This window comes from Rana temporaria, chromosome 5 (assembly GCF_905171775.1).
Source record: "Rana temporaria chromosome 5, aRanTem1.1, whole genome shotgun sequence".
In the NCBI taxonomy this organism is placed as follows: domain Eukaryota; kingdom Metazoa; phylum Chordata; class Amphibia; order Anura; family Ranidae; genus Rana; species Rana temporaria.
The window spans coordinates 291,105,371-291,127,896 of record NC_053493.1 but is presented as its reverse complement, the minus strand read 5'-3'; the positions used below and the strand labels follow the sequence as shown (position 1 = coordinate 291,127,896).

General features: G+C 45.8%; 1 protein-coding gene across 1 annotated transcript in view; it reads left to right on the top strand.

Annotated features, from left to right (window-relative positions):
• Positions 1–2,512: 2,512 nt before the first annotated feature.
• NDUFV2 (NADH:ubiquinone oxidoreductase core subunit V2) overlaps positions 2,513–22,526 on the top strand; it is a 55,497-nt gene continuing 35,483 nt past the window's right edge. Inside the window, exons 1-4 of the mRNA XM_040353968.1 lie at positions 2,513–2,668; positions 9,334–9,393; positions 16,838–16,900; positions 17,091–17,207. Of these exons, the coding sequence (XP_040209902.1) occupies positions 2,627–2,668; positions 9,334–9,393; positions 16,838–16,900; positions 17,091–17,207 (282 nt within the window). The 5' untranslated portion in view covers positions 2,513–2,626. The remainder of the gene's footprint in view (positions 2,669–9,333; positions 9,394–16,837; positions 16,901–17,090; positions 17,208–22,526) is intronic.

Sequence of the window (22,526 nt, the reverse complement as noted above, 5' to 3'; positions counted from 1 at the left end):
AGCCATACCCATACCCACCCTTGGGGAAAGCCAGAAGCCACCAACCATACACACCCTTGGGGACAGCCGCCAGCCATACCCACTCTGGAGGACAGCCAACAGCATCCAGTAAGGACGAATTCCGCAAAATCTCCAAAATATATGGAAAAGTTTTCCCCTATCCTCTCTGCAACGCCAACAGGTAGAATCTGCATTCGGAAACATACAATGCAGGTTCTCCAGGGGATCTATACCGCCTAGTCAACAACTTGTATCCTGATTCCTGCAATCCAGGGGAGTAATCCATGTATCATATGCCCTAGAACAGGGGTGCCCAACCGCCCTCTGATGTGGCTTTCCACCTCCTTCTCTGGGGTGTTGGGTCGGCAAGCCCAAATTACTGGGGGTCAGCCAGCAGCTGCAAGCCATACCCACCCTTGGGGACAGGCAACAGCAACCGGCAGCCATATCTGCCCTGGGGACAGCGAGCAGCAACCATCAGCTATTCCCGCCCTGGGGACAACCAACAGCAGCCACCAGTTATGCCCACCCTGGAGGACAGCCAGAAGCCTCCAGCCATACCTGCCCTAGGAGACAGCAGAAGCAGCCATACCCACCCTGGGGGACAGCCAGCAGCCACTAGCGATACCCACCCTGGGGAACAGCCAGCAGCTGCCAAACATACCCACCCTAGGGGACAGCCAGCAGCTGCCTGCCAGTCATACCCACCCTGGGGGAGAACAGCCACTAGTCATACCCACCCTGGGGGACAGCCAGCAGCCGCCAGTCATACCCACCCTGAGGGTCAGCCAGCAGCAGCCAGCTATACCGAACATCCAGCAGCTGCCAGCCATACCCACCCTGGGGACAGCCAGCAGCTGCCTGCCAGTCATACCCACCCTGGGGGAGAACAGCCACTAGCGATACCCACCCTGGGGAACAGCCAGCAGACGCCAGCCATACCCACCCTGAGGGACAGCCAGCAGCAGCCAGCTATACCCACCCTGGGGGACAGCCAGCAGCAGCCAGTAAGGACGAATTTGGGAGAATCTCCAAAATATATGGAAGAATGTTCCCCTATCCTCTCCACAATGCCAATAGGTAGGATCTTCTTTCAGAAACATACAATGCAATTTCTCCAGGGATCTATACCTTGTATCCTGATTCCTGCATATCTGCCCTCAGGGACAGCAGCCGCCAGCAAAGCACACTTGCATATTATGCTTTCACTTGCAGGGGGATTTTTTATTTTTTTTTGCGGTTTACTACCACTTTAAATATGGAGGTTTTCTGAAAACTAAAACAGTATATTGTATACTAAATATACCAGTAAAGTCTTTGCAGTACAGTAAAACCTTGGATTGAGAGTAACTTGGTTTGAGACTGTTTTGCAAGACAAGCAAACAATTTTTTAAATAGATTTTGACTGGATATACAAGCAACGTCTTGACATACAAGTAGCGTCACTTCACAACTGAGTATAAAAGAGAAGGCCTGCATACTTAGATGTGCCTTTTTTAATCATCAATCATGTAAGTTTCTAAATGTTGTACCTTCATTAAATGTAACCATATTGCTACACTAGGCCCCTTTCACACTGGGGCAGTATGTGCAGTGGCGGTATAGTGCCGGTATTCAGCCGCTATTGGTGCGGTATTAACCCCCACTAGCGGCTGAAAAAGGGATAATACTGCCGGCAATGCGACTCTGCAGAGGTGCATTGCCGGCGGTATTACAGCGGTGTCCCATTGTTTTCAATGGGAAGGAGCGGTATACACACCACTCCTCTCACTGCTCCAAAGATGCTGCTTGCAGGAGATTTTTTTTTCTCCCGCCCGCGCATCGCCTCAGTGTGAAAGCATTGAGACTGCTGGGGCAGGAGTATTTCAGGTGTTATTTATGCCCTATTTTTAGCGTTAAAACGCCTGAAATACTCCTCAGTGTGAAAGGGGCCTTAGAGACGCCTCTCTTCTCTTTTATACTCTGTAGCTCCTGCTGGTTCTTGCATCTAAAATCCCCTTGTGGATGGACATTTTATGGTTGCACAACCTGGTCACATTGCTATAATCTTTTTTTATGGACTATAAACTGAAGGACTTCTGAATAAATGGTTGTGGAGCGAATCATCTGAGTTTTCATTATTTCTTATGGGGAAATTCAATTTGATATAAAAGTACTTTGGATTACAAGCATGTTTCCGGAACGAATTATGCTCGCAATTCGCAATCCAAAGTTTTACTTGTATAGTGTGACATGATGGGAATGTATTTATGCAAGCTTATACATATCCATAAAGATTTATTCTTATTGACAAAAACATTTAGCAGTATTCACTTTGCACGAGGATTTATTGTTTGCACTTATGTATTTAAAGCAACATGAGGCGAAGGAACAGAGATCAGTATTTGGTGATCTGAACACATACAGAACAATGATAGACGTCCCTTACAAATCACAACAAACACAACATCCGCTAAGGAGGGTCATGTGATCGTATCGATTTCTCGAAGCTCGGATGCTCTAGACTTGCATATCCGGTTAGAGTCCTTGTGAGTGGAGCAGTGTGTGTTCGGCGATCGTGCAGTGCTGCCTGCCTGTCTATCTGTAGTGGTGGCCGGGGCCGTTGGCTTGTATTTTCCGGGCAGCTATGTTTCTGTGTGCGAGGCTTCGGGCCGGGGTGACGCAGTCGGTGAGTGGTGGAGGAGGGATGTGTTTGTGAGCGGTAAAGGTTTCTGGTCTCCCTATGACCGCAACAAGGACACCGGCTGTCAGTGCGACCTTCAGCGATCGGGTCATACTGTCTGTCCCCTGTGTGCACCCTCTGCACTGCTCTCCGCCAATCACTGTGTGCACGCTGCTGGAGCAGAGGGGTGTGTGTTGCCTATAGCAACCAGTGTGTTTTGTGTAGAGATGAGTGTCAGCTCTTGTGTTCAGGTAAAGTCTGGCTGCACCTTCTCCTGGGGCTCATTCACACCCTCTCCCCTGAGACAAATTGATTTGTATAGATGAGCACAGGCTCAGCACAAATACACATCGATCATAATTATTTACAGGTGTGTCCTGATCCTAGTCCCAACCCTCCTGAGCTATCCCGCCAGGAAGCTGTCACTGCGCACCACCAATCAAAAGCAGTGAGACATTCCCCGCCCTGCAAGAGCACCTTGCTAGTAAGGATGAGCTTCTGCGTGTTCGCACAGTCCACGTGCAGAGCCCGCCAGGAAGCTGTCACTGCGCACCACCAATCAAAAGCAGTGAGACATTCCCCGCCCTGCAAGAGCACCTTGCTAGTATGGATGAGCTCCGGTGTGTTCGCACACTCCACGTGCAGAGCCCGCCAGGAAGTCGGCACCGCGCTAATCACGGGCAGGGAGACATTTCCGATCTCTGCAGCCGAGCATCACGACAATGTCTCCCTGCCTGTGATTAGCGCAGTGCCGACTTCCTGGCGGGCTCTGCATGTGGAGTGTGCGAACACGCCGGAGCTCATCATTACTTGCTAGTACTGGGCTGGACCCCCTTTTGCCTTCAGAACTGCCCTGATTCTTTATGGCATAGAGCAAGGATATGCAATTAGCAGACCTCCAGCTGTTGCAGAACTACAAGTCCCATGAGGCATAGCAAGACTGACAGCCTCAAGCATAACACCTAGAGCCAGAGGCATGATGGGACTTGTAGTTTTGCAACAGCTGGAGGTCTGCAAATTGCATATCCCTGGCATAGAGTCAACAAATTGTTAGAAACATTCCTCTGAGATTTTGGTCCATATTGACATGATGGCATCACTCACTTGCTGCAGATTTGTCGGCTGCACATCCATGATGAGGTCACTGTACTCCAATGGCCCCCACAGTCACCAGATCTCAATCCAATAGAGCGCCTTTGGGATGTGGAACATCCCTTTCCAGCACCACATCCCAAAGGTGCTCTATTGGATTGAGATCTGGTGACTGTGGAAGCCATTGGAAAACAGTGAACTTAGGCCCCTTTCACATTAAGGCGTTTTTCATGCGGTACAGCGCTAAAAATAGCGCTGCTATACCACATGAAAAATCATGCCCTGTAGTGTTCAATGTGAAAGCCCGAAGGCTTTCACACTGAAGCGGTGCGCTAGCAGGAGCGCTCCAAAAGTCCTGCTAGCCGCATCTTTACTGCGGTATAGGAGCAGTGTGTTCACCGCTCCTATACCGCGCATTCCCATTGAAATCAATGGGAAACTGCGGTAATACCGCCCGTAATGCGGGCGGTATTAACCCTTTTTCGGCCGCTAGCGGGGGTTAAAACCTCACCGCTAGCACCTGAATATCGCGGTAAATACGACGGTTTAGCGGCGCTACAAATAGCGCGGCTATACTGTCACCCCGCCTCAATGTGAAAGAGATCTTATTGTCATGTTCAAGAAACCAGTGGTGAGATGATTTGGGCTTTGTGACATGGTGCATTATCCTGCATGGAAGGAGCCATCAGAAGATGGGTACACTGTAGTCATAAAGGTTTGGACATGGTCAGCAACAATACTCAGGTGGGTCGTGGCATTTAAATAATGTTCAATTAGTATTAAGGGGAGTAAAGTGTGCCAAGAAAATATCCTCCACATCATTACACCCCCTCCAGCCTGAACCGTTGAGGCTGGGTTAACACTATCTTCGCATGCGGCTCCCAGCAGGAGTACGGTGCGTCCCCATTCACCATTTCAGCCCACATTTTTTGTGTAATGTAATGCAAATTCGCACTGGAGCCACAGCGGAGACTTGTCAACCAGCCGGTCAAAATCTCCTGCTTTTGCGACTCGGGTGCAGGGAAACCGCATCCAACTCTCAATAGCGTGAACCCAGCCTGATACAAGGCAGGATGGATCCATGCAGTTTACCACAAATTCTGACCCTACTATCTGAATATTGCAACTGAAATCGAGACTCATTAGACTGGGCAATGTTTTTCCGATATTGGTGAGCCTGTGCGAATTGTAACCTCTGTTTCCTGTTAGCTGACAGGAGTGGCACCCAGTGTGGTCTTTTGCTGCTGTAGCCCATCTTCTTCAAGGTTCGCCGTGTTGTGCGTTCGGAGATGGTATTCTGCATATCTTGGTTGTAAAGAGTGGGTATTTGAGTTACTGTTGCCTTTCTGTCACCTTGAACCAGTCTGCCCATTCTCCTCTGACATGAGCAAGGCATTTTCCTCCACACAACTGCCTCGCTGGATAGCTTCTCCTTTTCAGGTTATTCTCTATAAACCCTAGAGATGGTTGTGCATGAAAATCCCAGTAAATCAGCAGTCTTTGAAATACTCGGACCAACCCGTCTGGCACCAACAACCATGCCACGTTCAAAGACAGTTTACAGTGCCTTGCAAAAGTATTCAACCCCCCTTTGGATTTTTACCTAATTTGTTACATTACAGCCTTTAGTTCAATGTTTTTTTTTAATCTGAATTATATGTGATGGATCAGAACACAATAGTCTAAGTTGGTGAAGTAAAATTGGCAAAATATATACATAAAACTCTTTTTCAGAAATAAAAAAACTGATACTTGGCATTTGCATATGTATTCACCCCCTTTGTTATGAAGCCCATAAAAAGCTCTGGTGCAACCAATTGCCTTCATAAGTCACATAATTGGTGAAATGATGTCCACCTGTGTGCAATCCAAGTGTCACATGGGCTGTCATTACATATACACACCTTTTTGTAGGCCCCAGAGGCTGCAACACCTAAGCAAGAGGCACCACTAACCAAACACTGCCATGAAGACCAAGGAACTCTCCAAGCAAGTAAGGGACAATGTTGTTGAGATGTACAAGTCAGGGTTAGGTTATTAAAAAAAAAAAAATCCAAATCTTAGATTTGATGGTGCTCCTTGGGATCATCAATCTTAACAAAATGGAAAGAACATGGCACAACAGCAAACCTGCCAAGAGACGGCCGCACACCAAAACTCACAGACCAGGCAAGGAGGGCATTAATCAGAGAGGCAGCACAGAGACCTAAGGTAACCCTGGAGGAGCTGTAGAGTTCCACAGCAGAGACTGGAGTATCTGCACATAGGACGACAATAAGCTATACGCTCCATAGAGTTGGGCTTTATGGCAGAGTCACCAGAAGAAAGCCTTTCAGCAAAAAACAAAATGGCACGTTTTGAGTTTGCGAAAAGCATGTGGGAGACTCCCACAATGTATAGAGGAAGGTGCCCTGGTCTGATGAGACTAAAATGTATCCTTTTGGCCATCAAAGAAAACGCTATGTCTGGCGCAAACCCATCACATCACCCAAAGAACACCATCCCACAGTGAAACATGGTGGTGGCAGCATCATGCCGTGGGGATGTTTTTCATCATTCGGGACTGGGAAAATGGTCAGGGTTGAGGGAAAGATGGATTGTGCTAAATACAGGGATATTCTTAAACAAAACCTGTACCACTCTGTGTGTGATTTGAGGCTAGGACGGAGGTTCAGCAGGACAATGACTCCAAACACACTGCCAAAGCAACACTTGAGTGGTTTAAGAGGAAACATGTAAATATGTTGGAATGGCAGAGTCAAAGCCCAGACCTCAATCCAATAGAAAATCTGTGGTCAGACTTAAAGATTGCTGTTTACAAGTGCAAACCATCCAACTTGAAGGAGCTAGAGCAGTTTTGCAAGGAAGAATGAGCAAAAGTCCCAGTGATAAGATGTGGCAAGCTCATAGAGACTTATCCAAAGCGACTTGAAGCTGTGATGGCTGCAAAAGGTGGCTCTACAAAGTATTGACTTCATGGGGGGTGAATTCTACACATTGACTTTTTGTTATTTTTTCCTATTTGTTTTCTTCACAATAAAGAAAAAAAAAATCAAAGTTGTGGGCATGTTCTGTAAATGAAATGATGCAATTGACATGAGGGATGCACCTGTGCAGCTAAACACGGCCTCGCTGTTGTATGCCCTGTGTGAATGAGGCCTTTAGACCTTGGGCTGCAATAGGTAGCAGATGGGGTTGTGTACATGCTGTAGCCACGATGGTTCACGCCCGCAGCAAAGTTGACCCAACATAACGCTTGATGGGTTGGAAGCCTGCTAAATGTTACACATTTAAGTCAATGGTGAATCGCTGCAAAGCCCCACAACCGTATGCAATGAGAGTGGTTTTGGCAAGTTTGTCTGCAGAAATTGAGGTAAAACGGTCAGTAGCCTCTGGAGTTTGATCTGAATGCAGATTAGGCTTCGGAGACCAGGAAGATTTAGATGCATCTACCCTTAAAGCGGAGTTCCACCCAAAAGTGGAACTTCCGCTTAATCCACTCCTCGGCCCCTTACATGCTACATTTTGGATGAATTTTCTTGGAGGGGGGGGGGGCGGGGGTAGGAGAAGTGGGGGCTTCAGGAGGAGTGGGACTTTCTGTCCCACTTTCTCCTTCCGCCCAGGGACCACTAAGGCGATACGTCATATTGCCTTTTAGCGGCCCCTCCCTGTAGGCGATCGCCTGTCCACTTAGGGAGCGCTGCGCCGTTCGCACATGCGCAGTGAGTGCCCGGCTGTGAAGCCAAAAGCTCTCACGGCCGGGTGCACATAGTTGCGATGGAGGCGCCGGCGGTGAAGGGGGGACCGGAACGAAACTCCCGGCGGCACGTCGCTGGACCGTGGAACAGGTAAGTGTATGTTTATTAAAAGCCAGCAGCTACACTTTTTGGAGCTGCTGACTTTTAATAAACATAAAAAAAAAGTCTGGAACTTCCCTTTAATATGTGTTTGGTTTTGTTATATCGGGGGTCTAAACCGACCCACAATGTCGTGTTTTTTTTTTTTTTTTGGACCGCGAAAGGGACTGAAGACACCCGAAGCCGGCCAAAGGGGAGGGTCAGAGTAACTGGCAATGGCATGGGAGCCGCAGGGGAAGGGTTGTGATGCTGGAGGGGGGAGAATCTGTTCTACATGGGATAAGTGAAGCAGAGGAAGGGGACAGTAAGGGGGAGGGGGGGCATTTCAGCAGCCAGTGCAGCAGGGATGTGGAAGGCAGCAGAAATCAGGGGAAAAGACAGCAGAGAAGCCACAGCAGGTGGGGGGGGGGGGGGGGGGTTCACATTTTGGGTGGATACCTCTGATCAGTGCCTTGATAGTCGCTAATCTGAGCTATTGGTTTGGTCAGCAGGGTCCACTGAACAGTCTTGCTGCAAGCCACTGATCACTGCAGTACGCTGTACGGACCTGGCCAGCTGGAAGTGGTGGTGCAGGCCTGTATGGACCCAGCAGTAAAAGGGTTAAATCCCTAGACTTCAGGTGTTCCTTGGACCTTTAGGAGTGGGAGGATGTCTACATATCTACAAAGACAGATACCAAGCAGAAGGAATTTTTAGTTGGCATGTACATTTTAGGTTTCTGGGGATCTATCCACCCCTTCAAGTGGTTCTTATGAGACTAAAGGAGTCACCAGACTGTAGTTGGTCATAGGTAGGCAGATGTCTCCCAGAATTCTGGTGTTCTTAAATATACACTATTCCATAAGGCTACTTTTACACTGAGCCGCACGTCCATTCACGCTAAAGCGCCGCTCGTTTTAGCGATGCTGCTTAAGCAGCACTTTTGTGCCGTTTTTCAGCTGCTAGCGGGGGTTCTTTTTTACCCTCAAAGTTTTGCTGTGCTTTCAAAGCGCTGCCCATTCATTCCAACGGGCATGGCGTTTTGGGAGCGCTAAATACATTCTGCAAGTGCACCGCCCGAGTTTGAAAAGTCACACTGGAATGAATGGGAGGTGGATTTCGGACACTTTGCAGAGGCTATTAGCGCTAAAGTGCCTGAAAACCGCCAAAGTGTGGAAGGGGTCTTATGACTCGTACACACGAACCAAAAATCGGACGACAGATCAACTTTTTTCGCTTTTATTGTTGCAAGTAGATATTAAATAGGTTACTAAAAAAAAAAAAAAATGGTGGTGTAATGTATTTGAATTGTATTTTCGGACAACAACTGTACTGACTAAATGAAAATCGTACGGTCTGGTATTGTACGAGGAAAATTTTTGTGCTTGTCCGACCGAATAATATCGAATGAATTGTCGTGACCGACTCTCAAAAGCTCTGTACTAACGATCCGATTGCGTGGAAAGCTGTATTTTTCATCCGATTTTCGGATCGTGTGCACGGGTCGTTAGACTGATGGTTGATATAAGCTATTTTGCATAAAAAGCAGTTGGCGTAGATAACATTACAAGAACATAAAACCGTCATCTCTGCATTTTACTGCTTATCTTTATATCAACCAACATGTCATGAATTATTCACAGTTAAAGTAAACAATCAATGTGTAAACATGTAATGCTGATTTGTAATTGCAAAGTTTGAAGATGAAAAAAATTTAGCAAGATTTTTTTTTTTTTTTTTAAGGTCAGACGATATTTGCACAATACAGCAAGATGCACTGGAGCAGGAGGAGCTTCTTTTGTGGTGAGTTTGTTTTCCTTTTAACCAGATGTCTGTCTCAAATAGTCTTCAAATCCTGTGGCTCGTTGACTGTCTTCTGCCAGACCTTCTAATCCAATGATAATTCATTGAAATAAACACTCATTCAAGTCAAGAGGCTTGTCACCATGGCAAGCAGGCATGCTGCCTTTGTACTGCCCACCTACCTAGCTCTTTTGTTTTAGTTACTTTCAATATTTCCAAAATAGGGATATAATTGAGACACTTGTACATTTAAAAAAACAAAAACAAACATACTTTTATTAACTTCTTAAAGCGGTGGTTCACCCTCCATAACAACATTTGAGCATAAAATGAGGCATAGTAGCGCGAGCTACAGTATGCCTGTCTTTATTTTTTTAGCCCCGTACTCACTGTGCAATCGTAGAGACAAGATTCCGACTCCCCGCGGGGAATGGGCGTTCCTATGGAGAGGGAAGGTGATTGACGGCCGGCTCTGGCACGTCACGCTCCCCGAAGACAGCCGGAACAGGTCTCGGCTCTTCACGGCGCTATACGGCGCCTGCGCACAGACTATGCGCAGGCGCCGTGAAGCGCCAAGTCCTATTTCGGCTATTTCCGGAGAAGCGTGACGTGCCAGAGCCGGCCATCAATCACCTTCCCTCTCCATAGGAACGCCCATTCCCCGCGGGAGTCGGAATCTTGTCTCTACGAGTGCACAGTGAGTACGGGGCTAAAAAAATAAAGACAGGCATACTGTAGCTCGCGCTACTATGCCTCATTTTATGCTAGAGGAAAAACATTTTTTTTTTTATTAATAGGGTGAACCCCCGCTTTAAAAGCCAAATTCAGTCCAGTTAAATTCAAGATCCATAACACAGTTGGAAACCATGAGATGGAGAAAAGACTGGTATGGGAGGTGCAGAGAAGTCTTGTCTTATTCAACATGTAACATTTTCCAGCAACTGCAGCCTCTCCCCAGTGACAGTGGGCAAGCATCCTCTCCTGGTGCCCACTGTCACGTTTTTTAAACGAATGTGGCCATGCTGAGCTCCATCTTCCCGGCCACATCATTCATTCACAGTCCTCTGTGGATGGGAAACTACAAGTTGATCCCTGTGGTAGTGCATGGTACCAGAAATCTGCTGATCACTGGTTGCAATGCTGTACAGGCTCCCAAAATAAAAAATAGTAAATGCGTATATTTTTTATCTTACTTTGTTAAAAGGTGGACTTATCTTTTACGCAATTTAACCACTTAAGACCCGGACCTTTAGGCAGGTAAAGGACCTGGCCAGTTTTTGCGATTCGGCACTGCGCCGCTTTAACTGACAATTGCGCGGTCGTGCGAAGTGGCTCCCAAACAAAATTGCCGTCCTTTTTTTCCCCACAAATAGAGCTTGAGCTCAGTTTAGGCCGATACGTATTTTTCTACCTATTTTTGGTAAAAAAAAATCGCAATAAGCGTTTTATCGATTGGTTTGCGCCAAATTTATAGCGTTTACAAAATAGGGGATAGTTTTATTGCATTTTTACAATTTTTTTTTTTTTACTACTAATGGCGGCGATCAGCGTTTTTTTTTTTTTTTCCGTGACTGCGACATTATGGCGGACACATCGGACAATTTTGACACATTTTTGGGACCATTAAAAATGCATTGTTTACTGTGAAAATGACAATTGCAGTTTGGGAGTTTACCACTAGGGGGCGCTGAAGGGGTTAAGTGTGACCTCATCTGTGTTTCTAACTGTAGGGGGTGGGGCTGGACGTGTGATGTCATTGATTGTGTTTCCCTATATCAGGGAACACACGATCAATGACAGCACCACAGTGAAGAACGGGGAAGCTGTGTTTACACACCCATTCTTCAGCACCGGTGGCCGCTCGCGGGACTCCAGCGGCGATCGGGTCCCGCGGTTACGGAGCTTCGGACCGGGGCGCGTGCCCGCGACCCACGGCTGGGCACTTAAAGAGGACGTACAGGTACGTGCTTGTGCCCAGCCGTGCCATTCTGCCGACGTATATCTGCAGGAGGCGGTCCTTAAGTGGTTAAAGGCAAAATATATAGTGAGGGATGATTATCAAAAAAATTAGAGACACTGTTGCAAATCAGGCTGCCTCCTGTGCAAAAATATTCTCCTGAGAAAGGTTTACAGATCTGGGCGTTTGTATTCCTGGGCAGTTAAGTGCAACAGATTTGCTGACACAGATTTATTACTGAAGATGAAGCCAATCTTCACTCTAAAGAAATGCATAATTAAACAGGAACTTTACTCCAAGTAATGGAGAGGAGCAAATGCAGACATGTTTAGCCCCGGAAGAATTTACCCCCGGAAGAATTTACCCCCTTCCTGACCAGAGCACTTTTTGCGATACGGCACTGCATCGCTTTAACTGACAATTGCGTAGTCATGCAATTCTGTACCCAAACAAAATTCATTTTTTCCCCCCACAAATAGAGCTTTCTTTTGGTGATATATATATATATATATATATATATATATATATATATATTTTACACACACGCACATATATACACACACACACATATACACATTATAATATCATTTTATTAATAATAATAATAATTCCCATAGTTTGTCGACGCTATAAAAAACTTTTGCGCAAACCAAGAAATATTCGTTTATTGGGATTTTTTTTTTTACCAAAAATATGTAGCAGAATATAGATTGGCCTAAATTGATGGGAAAAAAAAGTATTTTTTTTCAATTTTATTAGATATATTATTTTTCAAATTATTCAGGTTTTTTTTATGTTTAAGAGGCACAAAAAACAAAAAAAAACAACACACCACACACACACAGATGATCAAATACCACCAATAGAAAGCTATATTTGTGAAAAAAAAAAAAATTGTTTGGGTACAGCATCGCACGACCACACAATAGTCAGTTAAAGTAATGCAGGGCCGTATCGCAAAAAATGGCCTGTCAGGAAGGGGGGTAAATCTTCCAGAGGTTCTTTTCTGTTAAAAAATCTTCCAGAGGTTAAGTGATTAAAACAATATATATACATACAGGGCTCAAAATTTCAAGTCCTGAGCTACTAGCCAGTCCTCAAGAGTTACTCGCCACCAGTTGCCCCACCTAATTCATACACTGCCCTGCGCCTAATTGCACCCGTAAACACGCCCTCATAAAGGGGAACAAAGAGGAAGTAAAACCCATCAGGGTTTACTTCCTCTTTATTGCTCCTATAGAATTTATTATGCATTTTCGTGTTTATGAAGCATTTATATAAAAACCGCAGAGGTGATCAAATAGCACCAATATATATACACACACACAGGGCTCAAAATTTCAAATCTTGAGCCACTAGCCAGGCATCAAGGGTTACTCGCCACCAGCTGCCCCGCCCAACCTCTACCATGTCCCACCCCTAGACACGCCCTCTTAAATTATCTCATGAAATGGCACTTACATTTTTTTTATGCAGAATTAAGTTATAAAAATATTAACAACAACTTTCTCCGTGCCCAAAAATGCAGCCTTCCTGTGTCTACCAATGCAGCCACGTGCACCCAGTGCAGCCTATCTGTGCTGGGTAAGAGAGAGGAGAGCCGCCAGCGCCACCTGGTTGTTCAAAGCACGGGGAACATAACAGCTTTCATTTCAATATCTGTGTTCCCCGCCGCAAGCCGTCATATACAGCCCCTCCCCCCTGTCCGGGAAACTTTTTTTTTTTTGAAAACTTCAATTTTATTGATTTTCAACATTTTCCAGGCAAAAAAAAACAAAACAAAGAAAAGGGACAAAAGAACAAAAAAGGTCGTAGAGAGGCAGCACTTGGTAGGACAAGCAGTATTGCCGGCTATACAACTGAAGCAAATTATGCAGGACAAACCACTAAAGACAGTTCAAAGCAAGATCCAATCTGGTGAACATAGGGCCAAGTATCCATAACATCACAGAGTCCAGCCTGCCAGAGTGTGCCTTAGCGAACAAAGAAGAATGGGGTATAGTGTAGAAGTAAGAGGCGGTCAGTGAAAGTGAGGGAGAGGAAAGAGAGGTGAAGAGTAGAGAGAGAAAAGATAGGACTACCATCTGCCTTGAACCCCCCCCCCCCCCCCCCCCCCCGCAGCCCGGGGTTCCCAACCATGCTGTGCTCCCCCCAAACGGGGGTTATTCATGCGATCGGGGCCTCCAGCGCATTCCATAGTTCCCATCCCCGGTTGTGAGTATTGAGAGTGTTATTCAGGAAAGCTGTCATATACTCCATCCTCTTGATGTCCCTGATTCTAGAGTGTAGTTCAAACAGGGAGGGAGGTTCCTTCTTTTTCCATTTCAAGGCTACCAAACACTGTGTGGCCGTAAGGACCTGTGCCAAGATTTTTTAAGAAAATGTAGAAAAAGAGGGAGGTGGGAGGCCCAGGAGGTAAAGGTTAGGGCAAAATGGCACAGATGAACCAAAGATGGAGTGGAGTAGGGAGTGCACTGTCCGCCAATAGGGAGCAGTCAAAGAGCAGGTCCAATAAGTATGATATAGGGTTCCCACCCGTCAGAGCAGCGGCGATCAGCTGAAGGATAAATGGACTGGAGCAGGTCTGGAGTTTGGTACCAATGAAACAACATTTTGTATTGATTCTCTTTATAGAGCGTACAGGTGGGGCTCTTAGAGGCCTGCGACCATATAAGCTTCCATGCCTGCAGAGGTATATCCTCACCCAAGGCCTGCTCCCACTTGCGCATGTAGACATGCCGGGGGTTAGTAAGCGACATGTCCATAATCGGGAGCTGGTAGGTGTGCGAGATCATACCTTTTAGGGGATGAACCTTCTAAACAGATTTTCTCAAACTCGGTTAGAGGGGAGAATTGGAGGTTCGTTACTAGGGATTGAGCAAAATGACGAATTTGTAAGTAACTAAAAAAAGCCTGTCTGGGTAAATCAAAAGTAACAAAAAAAAACACTCCCCCCTGGGTGGGACTTTACAGGCCAAACAAAGTGTTGAAATAAAACATGATCTTTAATGGGACAAAACGTACACAAATTGGCACTTGATAAAAGCACACTATGCGCACCTAGGTGCATATAAAATCAACAAATGTACAAAATACAAAGACAATACCACCCAAACAATACATGTGCCAAAAATGGCGAGAAAAAAACAAAACAAAAAAGCACTCTCCTAGTGGGTGATGTAAGTAACTATGATGTGGGGGAGAAGAAGTGGCAGAAAAGTCTTGTAGTAATGGTACGATAGACCGTCAGGTCCAGGGGCTTTGTTATTCGGGAGGGCCTTAATCGTATCAGTTACTTCCTCCTCGGTGATAGAGGAATTAAGGCTGGCTAGGGCGGAAGGGGCGAGAGCAGCGAGATCACAGTCCGCTAAATAAGAGTGAATGGCCTGCAACAGATCGGGAGACGTGGGATTATGCGGTACACTCGGATCATTATAAAGAGCCGAATAATAGTCGTGAAATAACTGTGCAAATTTAGAAGGATGGGATTGTAGGGTGCCAGTCGTGTCCTTGAGAGCAGCCGGTGAAGCAGCAGCCGCTCGGTCTTGGAGTTGCCTAGCCAGGAGGGTATGCGGTTTGTTGGCTTTGTCGTAATTCGTTTGTCGGAGTCGAAGGAGAGCTTTCTCAGTCTTCCCTAAGTCAATGTCCCGCAGCCCAGCCCTAGTGCTTACCAATGCCCTGAGAGTGGCTGGGGAGGGTAATAAACGGGGACTCCAATTGCCGGAGCTTATCTAGCAAGAGTTGGCGAGCATTATTAGCATTATGGTTCAAGGCAGTGGAGAGTGATATGCACTGACCCCGGAAGACCACTTTATGGCCTTCCCAGAGGGAGGCGAGAGAGACTTCAGAATTGTTTTCAGCAAAGTAATTTTTCAGGATTTGCTCCAGCTCCGTTTTTGGAGGGTTGATGTTTAAGCAAAAATTTGTTTAGGCGCCAATGACATGCTCTAAAGGATCCCGGGGAAAGTCAATACAAGCTCTCAGGGTTGGGGCATTAACAAAAAAATAATCTAGATAGGAATGGGACTTGTGAGGATGGGAGTAAAAGGTGAATTGTTTAGCGGATGGGTATGTGGTGCGCCAGGGGTCAAACAAGGCATGCTTTCTGGTCAGCTGGCGGAAGAGTGTAGATTTCCTGTCAGCGGCTGGGGGGGACTGTCCACTTCCTGCGGAAAGCCTATCCAGGCCAGGGGAATAGGTCAAGTTAAAGTCCCCTCCTATGACCAGATATTGGTGAGGAGCTGCAAACACACGTTTATAGACCCTGGACAGAAAAGAGTTTTGATTGACATTGGGGGCATAAATGTTACATGGAGTAAGGTTAGAACCCTTCCAAGTGCCTCAAGGGATGAGGAAATGCCTGGGAAACTTTAATAGACAGATCACCCATCCAATCCTGTGATGGTTGATCTGTCTGTCAAAGTGCCCGGACAAGGGCAGGGGCTGTATATGACTGCGCCCGGCGGGGAACACAGCTATTGAAATGAAAGCTGTTATGTTCCCCGCGCTCTGAACAACCAGGCGGTGGTGGCGACAGCGGCGGTGACTCTCCTCCTCTCTCTTCCCCCTAAGATTACTCCTATTAAACCTAGGCTGCCAGCGGTGCTCGCCCCCCCTGCTCCCAGGCAGCCCACACCCGCCTTTTTTACTAGTAATGGTGGTGAACAGGGACTTATAGCGGGACTGCGACACTGTGAAGGACATTCTGACACTAACTGACACTTTTTAGCGACCAGTAACACAAATACAGTGACCAGTGCTAAAACGATATGCACTATCGTGGTACTAATGACACTGGCAGGGAAGGGGACTAACATCAGGGGCGATCAAAGGATTAAATGTGTGCCTAGCTAGTGTTCGTGTAATATAGGAGGTGCTTTCACTAGGGGAAGTCATGGATCCATGTCCCCTGCTGATGGAACAGCAATCTTCCTTGTTTACATAGGCAGGCTGCCGTTCTAACTGTGTAACAAATGATCGGCGGGTGCCGATGGACACTGAGTCCGCGGTACCCACTGATTGGCTCCGACTGTGTATAATCGCAGCGGGAGAGAGGCACCAACAGCATGCATGTGCACTCCTATCCGGAATAGCCAGATCGTGCGTGCGTGCGTGCGTGTGCGTGTGTGTGTGTGTGTGTGTGAGAGAGAGATCTTTCTATCTATCTCAATTTGAATTATTCTGGCGCATAGCTGCTGCCCTGTAGCAGTAAAACTGTTATGCGGCGGACAGCTAGTGGTAACTATAAAAAACAGTGTTTACATGTGCAAAGCATTCCATTTTCTTCTTAACTTTGTGGTATCTGTGATGTCCCTGTGCTAGATTAACAATCATCTTAATATACATTTTAGCATTTTCTTTTTAATTACTGAGAAAAATAAAACCTTTCTATACAAAAAGGAAAGCATGCAAGTTGCTTCAGATGTGGATAAATGAATATGTAATTCTGTATCAGGCTTCTGATGTTTTCATTTGTGTTTTCTGCAGCACAGAGATACCCCTGAGAACAACGCAGATACACCCTTTGACTTCACTCCAGAAAATTACAAGGTACATTGTGTTTGCTAACAGGAGACATTTCTGTTATATAACAGAACAGGCTCTGCCTTTTATATAACACCATTAGTGGCTGCAAAGCCTGCATCTAAATTGCTTTGCTTTTCATTGCAAGCATGTATTATACTGATGAGATTTATGTTTTTTAACAGACTTTTTTTTCTTTTTTTTTTTCTTTCAAAAGAGAATAGACGCTATAGTTGGCAACTACCCAGAAGGTCACAAAGCTGCAGCTGTAATTCCAGTGCTGGATTTGGCACAACGACAAAATGGATGGTTGCCTATCTCTGCTATGAATAAGGTAAAATCATTAATGCTGTGCTCCTACAGAGAATCCTTATTCTTTGTTCATCTTCCATAACCGCACCACCTTGGTAGACTGTCCCTGCCTACAGAAGAGGTAGGTAGTACTAGAATGCCCCGCCCCCCCCCTTTTGGTACTCCCAGGTGTGGTGTCAAGAGAATATACTCTTATTAAAAACAAAATGGGGCTTGAACATTATCCTGATGTCCTAGAGGGGAATTGTGCAAAATTTGGGCCTTTGGGTTAATAACCTGAGGGGATTTTGCTGTGTTTTCATGATGCTTTAGTTGGATAGCTACTTGACTGATCAGAGAGAGACACTGAGCAGAGAAAAGGACTTTATAGTGAGTACAAAAAAAGTAATCAGTCTGCCCTTTAATGAGCACCAGAAGTTTTAATATCTTTTGTCTGGGATGTCTTTAACAACTTCCTGCCCGCCATATGTAGAATGATGGCTGTAATCCTGACTGGGCGTCATATAAGGTGCAGCAGGATAACATGGTGCACAGCGTGGCGATCGCGGCATGTCAGTCTGACACACTGCATCTCCAATTGTGGTAAGAAGCCTCTGACAGAGCCCATCAATTCTACATATCGGTGCCTCCTCATCAGTGCCCGTCGGTGAAGGAGAAAGCAAAATTTTATAACAGAAACAAAGAAAAACTTTTATTTTTTCAAAAATGGCGGTCTTTTTTAGTTTGGCAAAAAAAATTAAGGTAATCAAATGCCTCCAAAAGAAAGCTTTATTTGTGGGAAGAAAATGATAGACATTTAGTTTGGGTACAGCATTGCATGACCGCGCAATTGTCATTGAAAGTGTGGCAGCGGTGAAAGCTCAAAACTGTCCTGGGCAGGAAGGGGCGAAAGTGCCTGGTATTGAAGTGGTTAATACAGCACATAAAATAGGATTTTTTTTATTTTTTTTTATTTTGTACTTGCTGGAAAATCTTTTTTCTGTGTTCATTAACCACTTCAATACCCGCCCATAGTCATTTGACGTCCACAGATGGGATTTCCCATCCTGTGTGGACATCATATGACATCCTGGACTTTGTGGGGGGATATCTGAATGATGCTTGCAGCTAGAGGCATCATTCAGATATCATTCGTTAGTGCCGGCGATTCTGTGCGCCATAAGAACGATCATAGCGGCTGTTCCGCTGCTTGATCGTTCTTATAGGCGGCGGGAGTGGACCCCCCCCCCCCCCTCCCGCCACCATCCGTGCTCTCCCGTGCCATTGGGGGCCCGGAGAAAGAATCGTCCGGCGCAGGCAAGTAAGCATAGAGATGACTGCTGACCAGATAGTCATCTCTATGATCGTCGGAGGCCCAGGCGCGATGTGATGACGTCACACCCGGGTACCCGTAAGTAAACAAAGCCGCGATTGCGGCTAGTACGCAACACTAATCATGAGATTGGTGAAATTTTTTTTCACCGATCTCATGCTTTCCAGCCTGGAGGAGAGATGTGGGGTCTTATTGACCCCGCATCTCTCCATAAAGAGGACCTGTCGCACACATTTCCTATTACAAGGGATGTTTACATTCCTTGTAATAGGAATAAAAGTGATAAAAAAAGTGTAAAAAAAAATGAAAAAAATAAATAAAAATCAAACGCCCCTGTCCCCAGTAGTTCGCGCGCAGAAGCGAACGCACATGTAAGTCCCGCCGACATATGTAAACGCAGTTTTAACCACATATGTGAGGTATCGCTGCGTGCGTTAGAGTGCCAGCAACAATTCTAGCACTAGTTCTTCTCTGTAAATCTAAACTGGTAACCTGTAAAAAAATTCAAAGCGTTGCCTATGGAGATTTTTAAGTACCGAAGTTTGGCGCCATTCCATGAGTGTGCGCAATTTTAAAGCGCGACATATTAGATATCTATTTACTCGGTGTAACATCATCTTTCATATTTTATAAAAAAATTGGGCTAACTTTACTGTTTTTTTTCTTTTTTAATTCATGAAACAATTTTTTTCTTAAAAAAAAAAAAAAAGGCGTTTTAAAAATTATTGCGCAAATACCGCGCAAGATAAAACACTGCAATGACCATCGTTTTATTCCCTAGGGTGTCTTCTAAAAAAACATATATAATGTTTGGGAGTTCTGCGTAATTTTCTAGCAAAAGAATGATGATTTGTACATGTAGGAGAGATGTGCCAGAATAGGCCCGGTATGGAGGTGGGTATAAGGCTGCATTCACACCTAGGCGTTTTCACGCCAGACGACCGCCGCTATTGCAGCCTGCAATACGCTGGAGGGGTGATTTTACATTGTCGGCTATGGAGATCGTTCACATCTCCACGCCGAACGCCGAAACGCCTGAAGCTCAAAACAAGTCCCGGACCTTTTTTTCAGGCGGCTTTCGGCGTTCGGCCATAGTCGACAATGTTGATCACCCCTCCTGTGTATGTACCGCTGCGTATTTTACCGCGGGACAAAACGCCGCTATTTGTCGCGGCAAATCGCGGTAAAATACGCCGCGTTCAGGTGTGAATGCAGCCTAAAAGCCTGGTATTGAAGTGGTTAAAGTGTAAATAAAGGCAAGTTTTTGAAAACAGTAATGAGGGATTAGAACACCTGTCAGCTTGTATTGCTGTCTGTGCCCCCATTGGGGAGATTCACCCTCCTCTTCTTCTTCCTTTTTTATTTTTTAACCTGTATACCATTATTTTTTAAAGTAAAAGAAAACCTCACATTTTGGGTTGACACCAGAACAGTAGTAGAGGGAAAATCTTCTGAAGGAAACACCTAGTTCTGGAGGCCCTGGTGACAGCCCAGGATTCCCTTACTTTTGGATGGATTTCCTCTTCCAGTTTTGGCTATGGAACAGGAAGTCAAGGGAAATCTCCTCTATGGCATATAGATATGGGGGTGGGAGAGAATTGACAGGGGTATAACCCTCCCTTACTATATCCTCCTCCTCATTTTTTGTAAATATTTTACTATATCTTTTCATGTGACAACGCTGAAGAAATTACACTTTGCTACAATGTAAAGTAGTGAGTGTACAGCTTGTATAACAGTGTACATTTACTGTCCCCTCAAAATAACTCAACACACAGCCATTAATGTCTAAACCGCTGGCAACAAAGGTGAGTACACCCCAAGTGAAAATGTCCAAATTGGGCCCAAACTTAACCCTCTTGGGCATGGAGTTCACCAGAGCTTCACAGGTTGCCACTGGAGTCCTCTTCCACTCCTCCATGACGACATCATGGAGCTGGTGGATGTTAGGGACCTTATGCTCCTCCACCTTCCGTTTTGAGGATGCTCAATAAGTTTTAGGTCTGGAGACGTGCTTTGCCAGTCCATCACCTTTACCCTCAGCTTCTTTAGCAAGGCAGTGGTCATCTTGGAGGTGTGTTTTGGGGTCGTTATCATGTTGGAATACTGCCCTGCAGCCCAGTCTCCAAAGTGAGGGCATCATGCTCTGCTTCAGTATGTCACAGTACATGTTGGCATTCATGGTTCGCTCAAAAAACTGTAGCTTCCCAGTGCCGGTATCACTCGAGCAGCCCCAGACCATGACACTCCTACCACTATGCTTGACTGTAGACAAGACACACTTGTCTTTGTTCTCCTCACCTGGTTGCCGCCACACACACTTGACACCATCTGAACCAAATATGTTTATCTTGGTCTCAACAGGCTACAGGACATGGTTCCAGTAATCGATGTTCTTAGTCTGCTTGTCTTTAGCAAACTGTCTGCGGACTTTCTTTATTTAGAAGAGTCTTCCTTCTGGGATGACAGCCATGCAGACCAACTTGATGCAGGGTGCAGTGTATGGTCTGAGCACTGACAGGCTGACCCCCCCCCCCCTTTTTCAATCTCTGCAGCAATGCTAGCAGCACTCATACCTCTATTTCCCAAAGACAACCTCTGGATATGATGCTGAGCACGTGCACTCAACTTCTTTGGTCGACCATAGCGAGACCTGTTGTGAGTGGAAATTTTCCTGTTAAACTGCTGGATGGTCCTGGCCCCCATGCTGCAGCTCAGTTTCAGGGTCTTGGCAATCATCTTCTAGCCTAAGCCATCTTTATGTAGAGCAACAATTATTTTTTTCAGATCCTCAGAGTTCTTTGCCATGAGGTGCCATTTTAAACTTCTAGTAACCAGTCTGAGGCTGGGTTCACACTGATCCGACACGACAGTCATCCGACTTTCATCCTACTTTGCTCTGCGACATGAGTCCTACATCCATCCGACTTTCATGAACCGCATACTACTTTGATCCGACTTTGTGACAGTCTGACTTGTTCTTTGACCAATCAAAACAATCCCAGTGCAAGATAAATTCTTTTTACTGCTGCTGTAATCACCATGTCGGATGTCAAAAGTCAGATGATTAGGACAAGGATTTTACTTTGATCCGACTTCAATGATATTCAATGGGCTGAAGTAAGACCAAAGTCGGACCAAAGTAGTACAGGGAGCATTTTCAAAGTTGGACCGACTTGTGTCAGACCAGTTAAGACGGCTCTTATAGGGAAACATTGATTTTCACACGAAATGCGACATGAGCTCCCAATGTCGAAGCGTTTGTCGTACCAGTGTGAACCCGGCCTCAGAGAGTGAGAGCAATAACACCAAATTTAACACACCTGCTCCCTATTCACACCGGAGACCTTGTAACACAAATGAGTCACATGGGGAGGGAAAGTGGCTAATTGTGCCCATTTTGGACATTTTTCACTTAGGGGTGTACTCACTTTTGTTGCCAGTGGTTTACACATTAATGGCTGTGTGAGTTAATTTGAGGGGACAGCAATTTTACACTGTTGTACAAGCTTTACACTCACTACATTACATTGTAGCAAAGTGTAATTTCTTCAGTGTTGTCACATGAAAAGATATAAAATATTTACAAAAATGTGAGGGGTACTCGTGAGATACTGTATACTTTTAACTGCTTGCTGACCAGCCGCCGTCATTATACGGCGGCAGGTTGGCACTGCTGTGTGAATCGCCGTAGCTGTGCAGCAGCCGCTTTAAGAGCTAAAGCGGGCCAGAGCCAATGCGCGTGCCCAGCGACTGCGATGGCCGCCGGGGACCCACGATCGCTCCTTTAAAGATGCAGAATAGGGATCTGTCAATGTAAACAGACAGATCCCCGTTCTGTCTGGGAAGTAGAGAGAGAGAGAGAGAGATCTGCTTTTCCTAGTGATCAGGAAATGTGACCTGTCTACTCCTAATCAGTCCACTCCCTCCCACAGTTAGAAACGCCTCCCTAGGACACACTTAATCCCTTCCCTGCCAGTGACATTTATACAGTAATCAGTGGCTATTTATAGCTCTGTTCGCTGTATA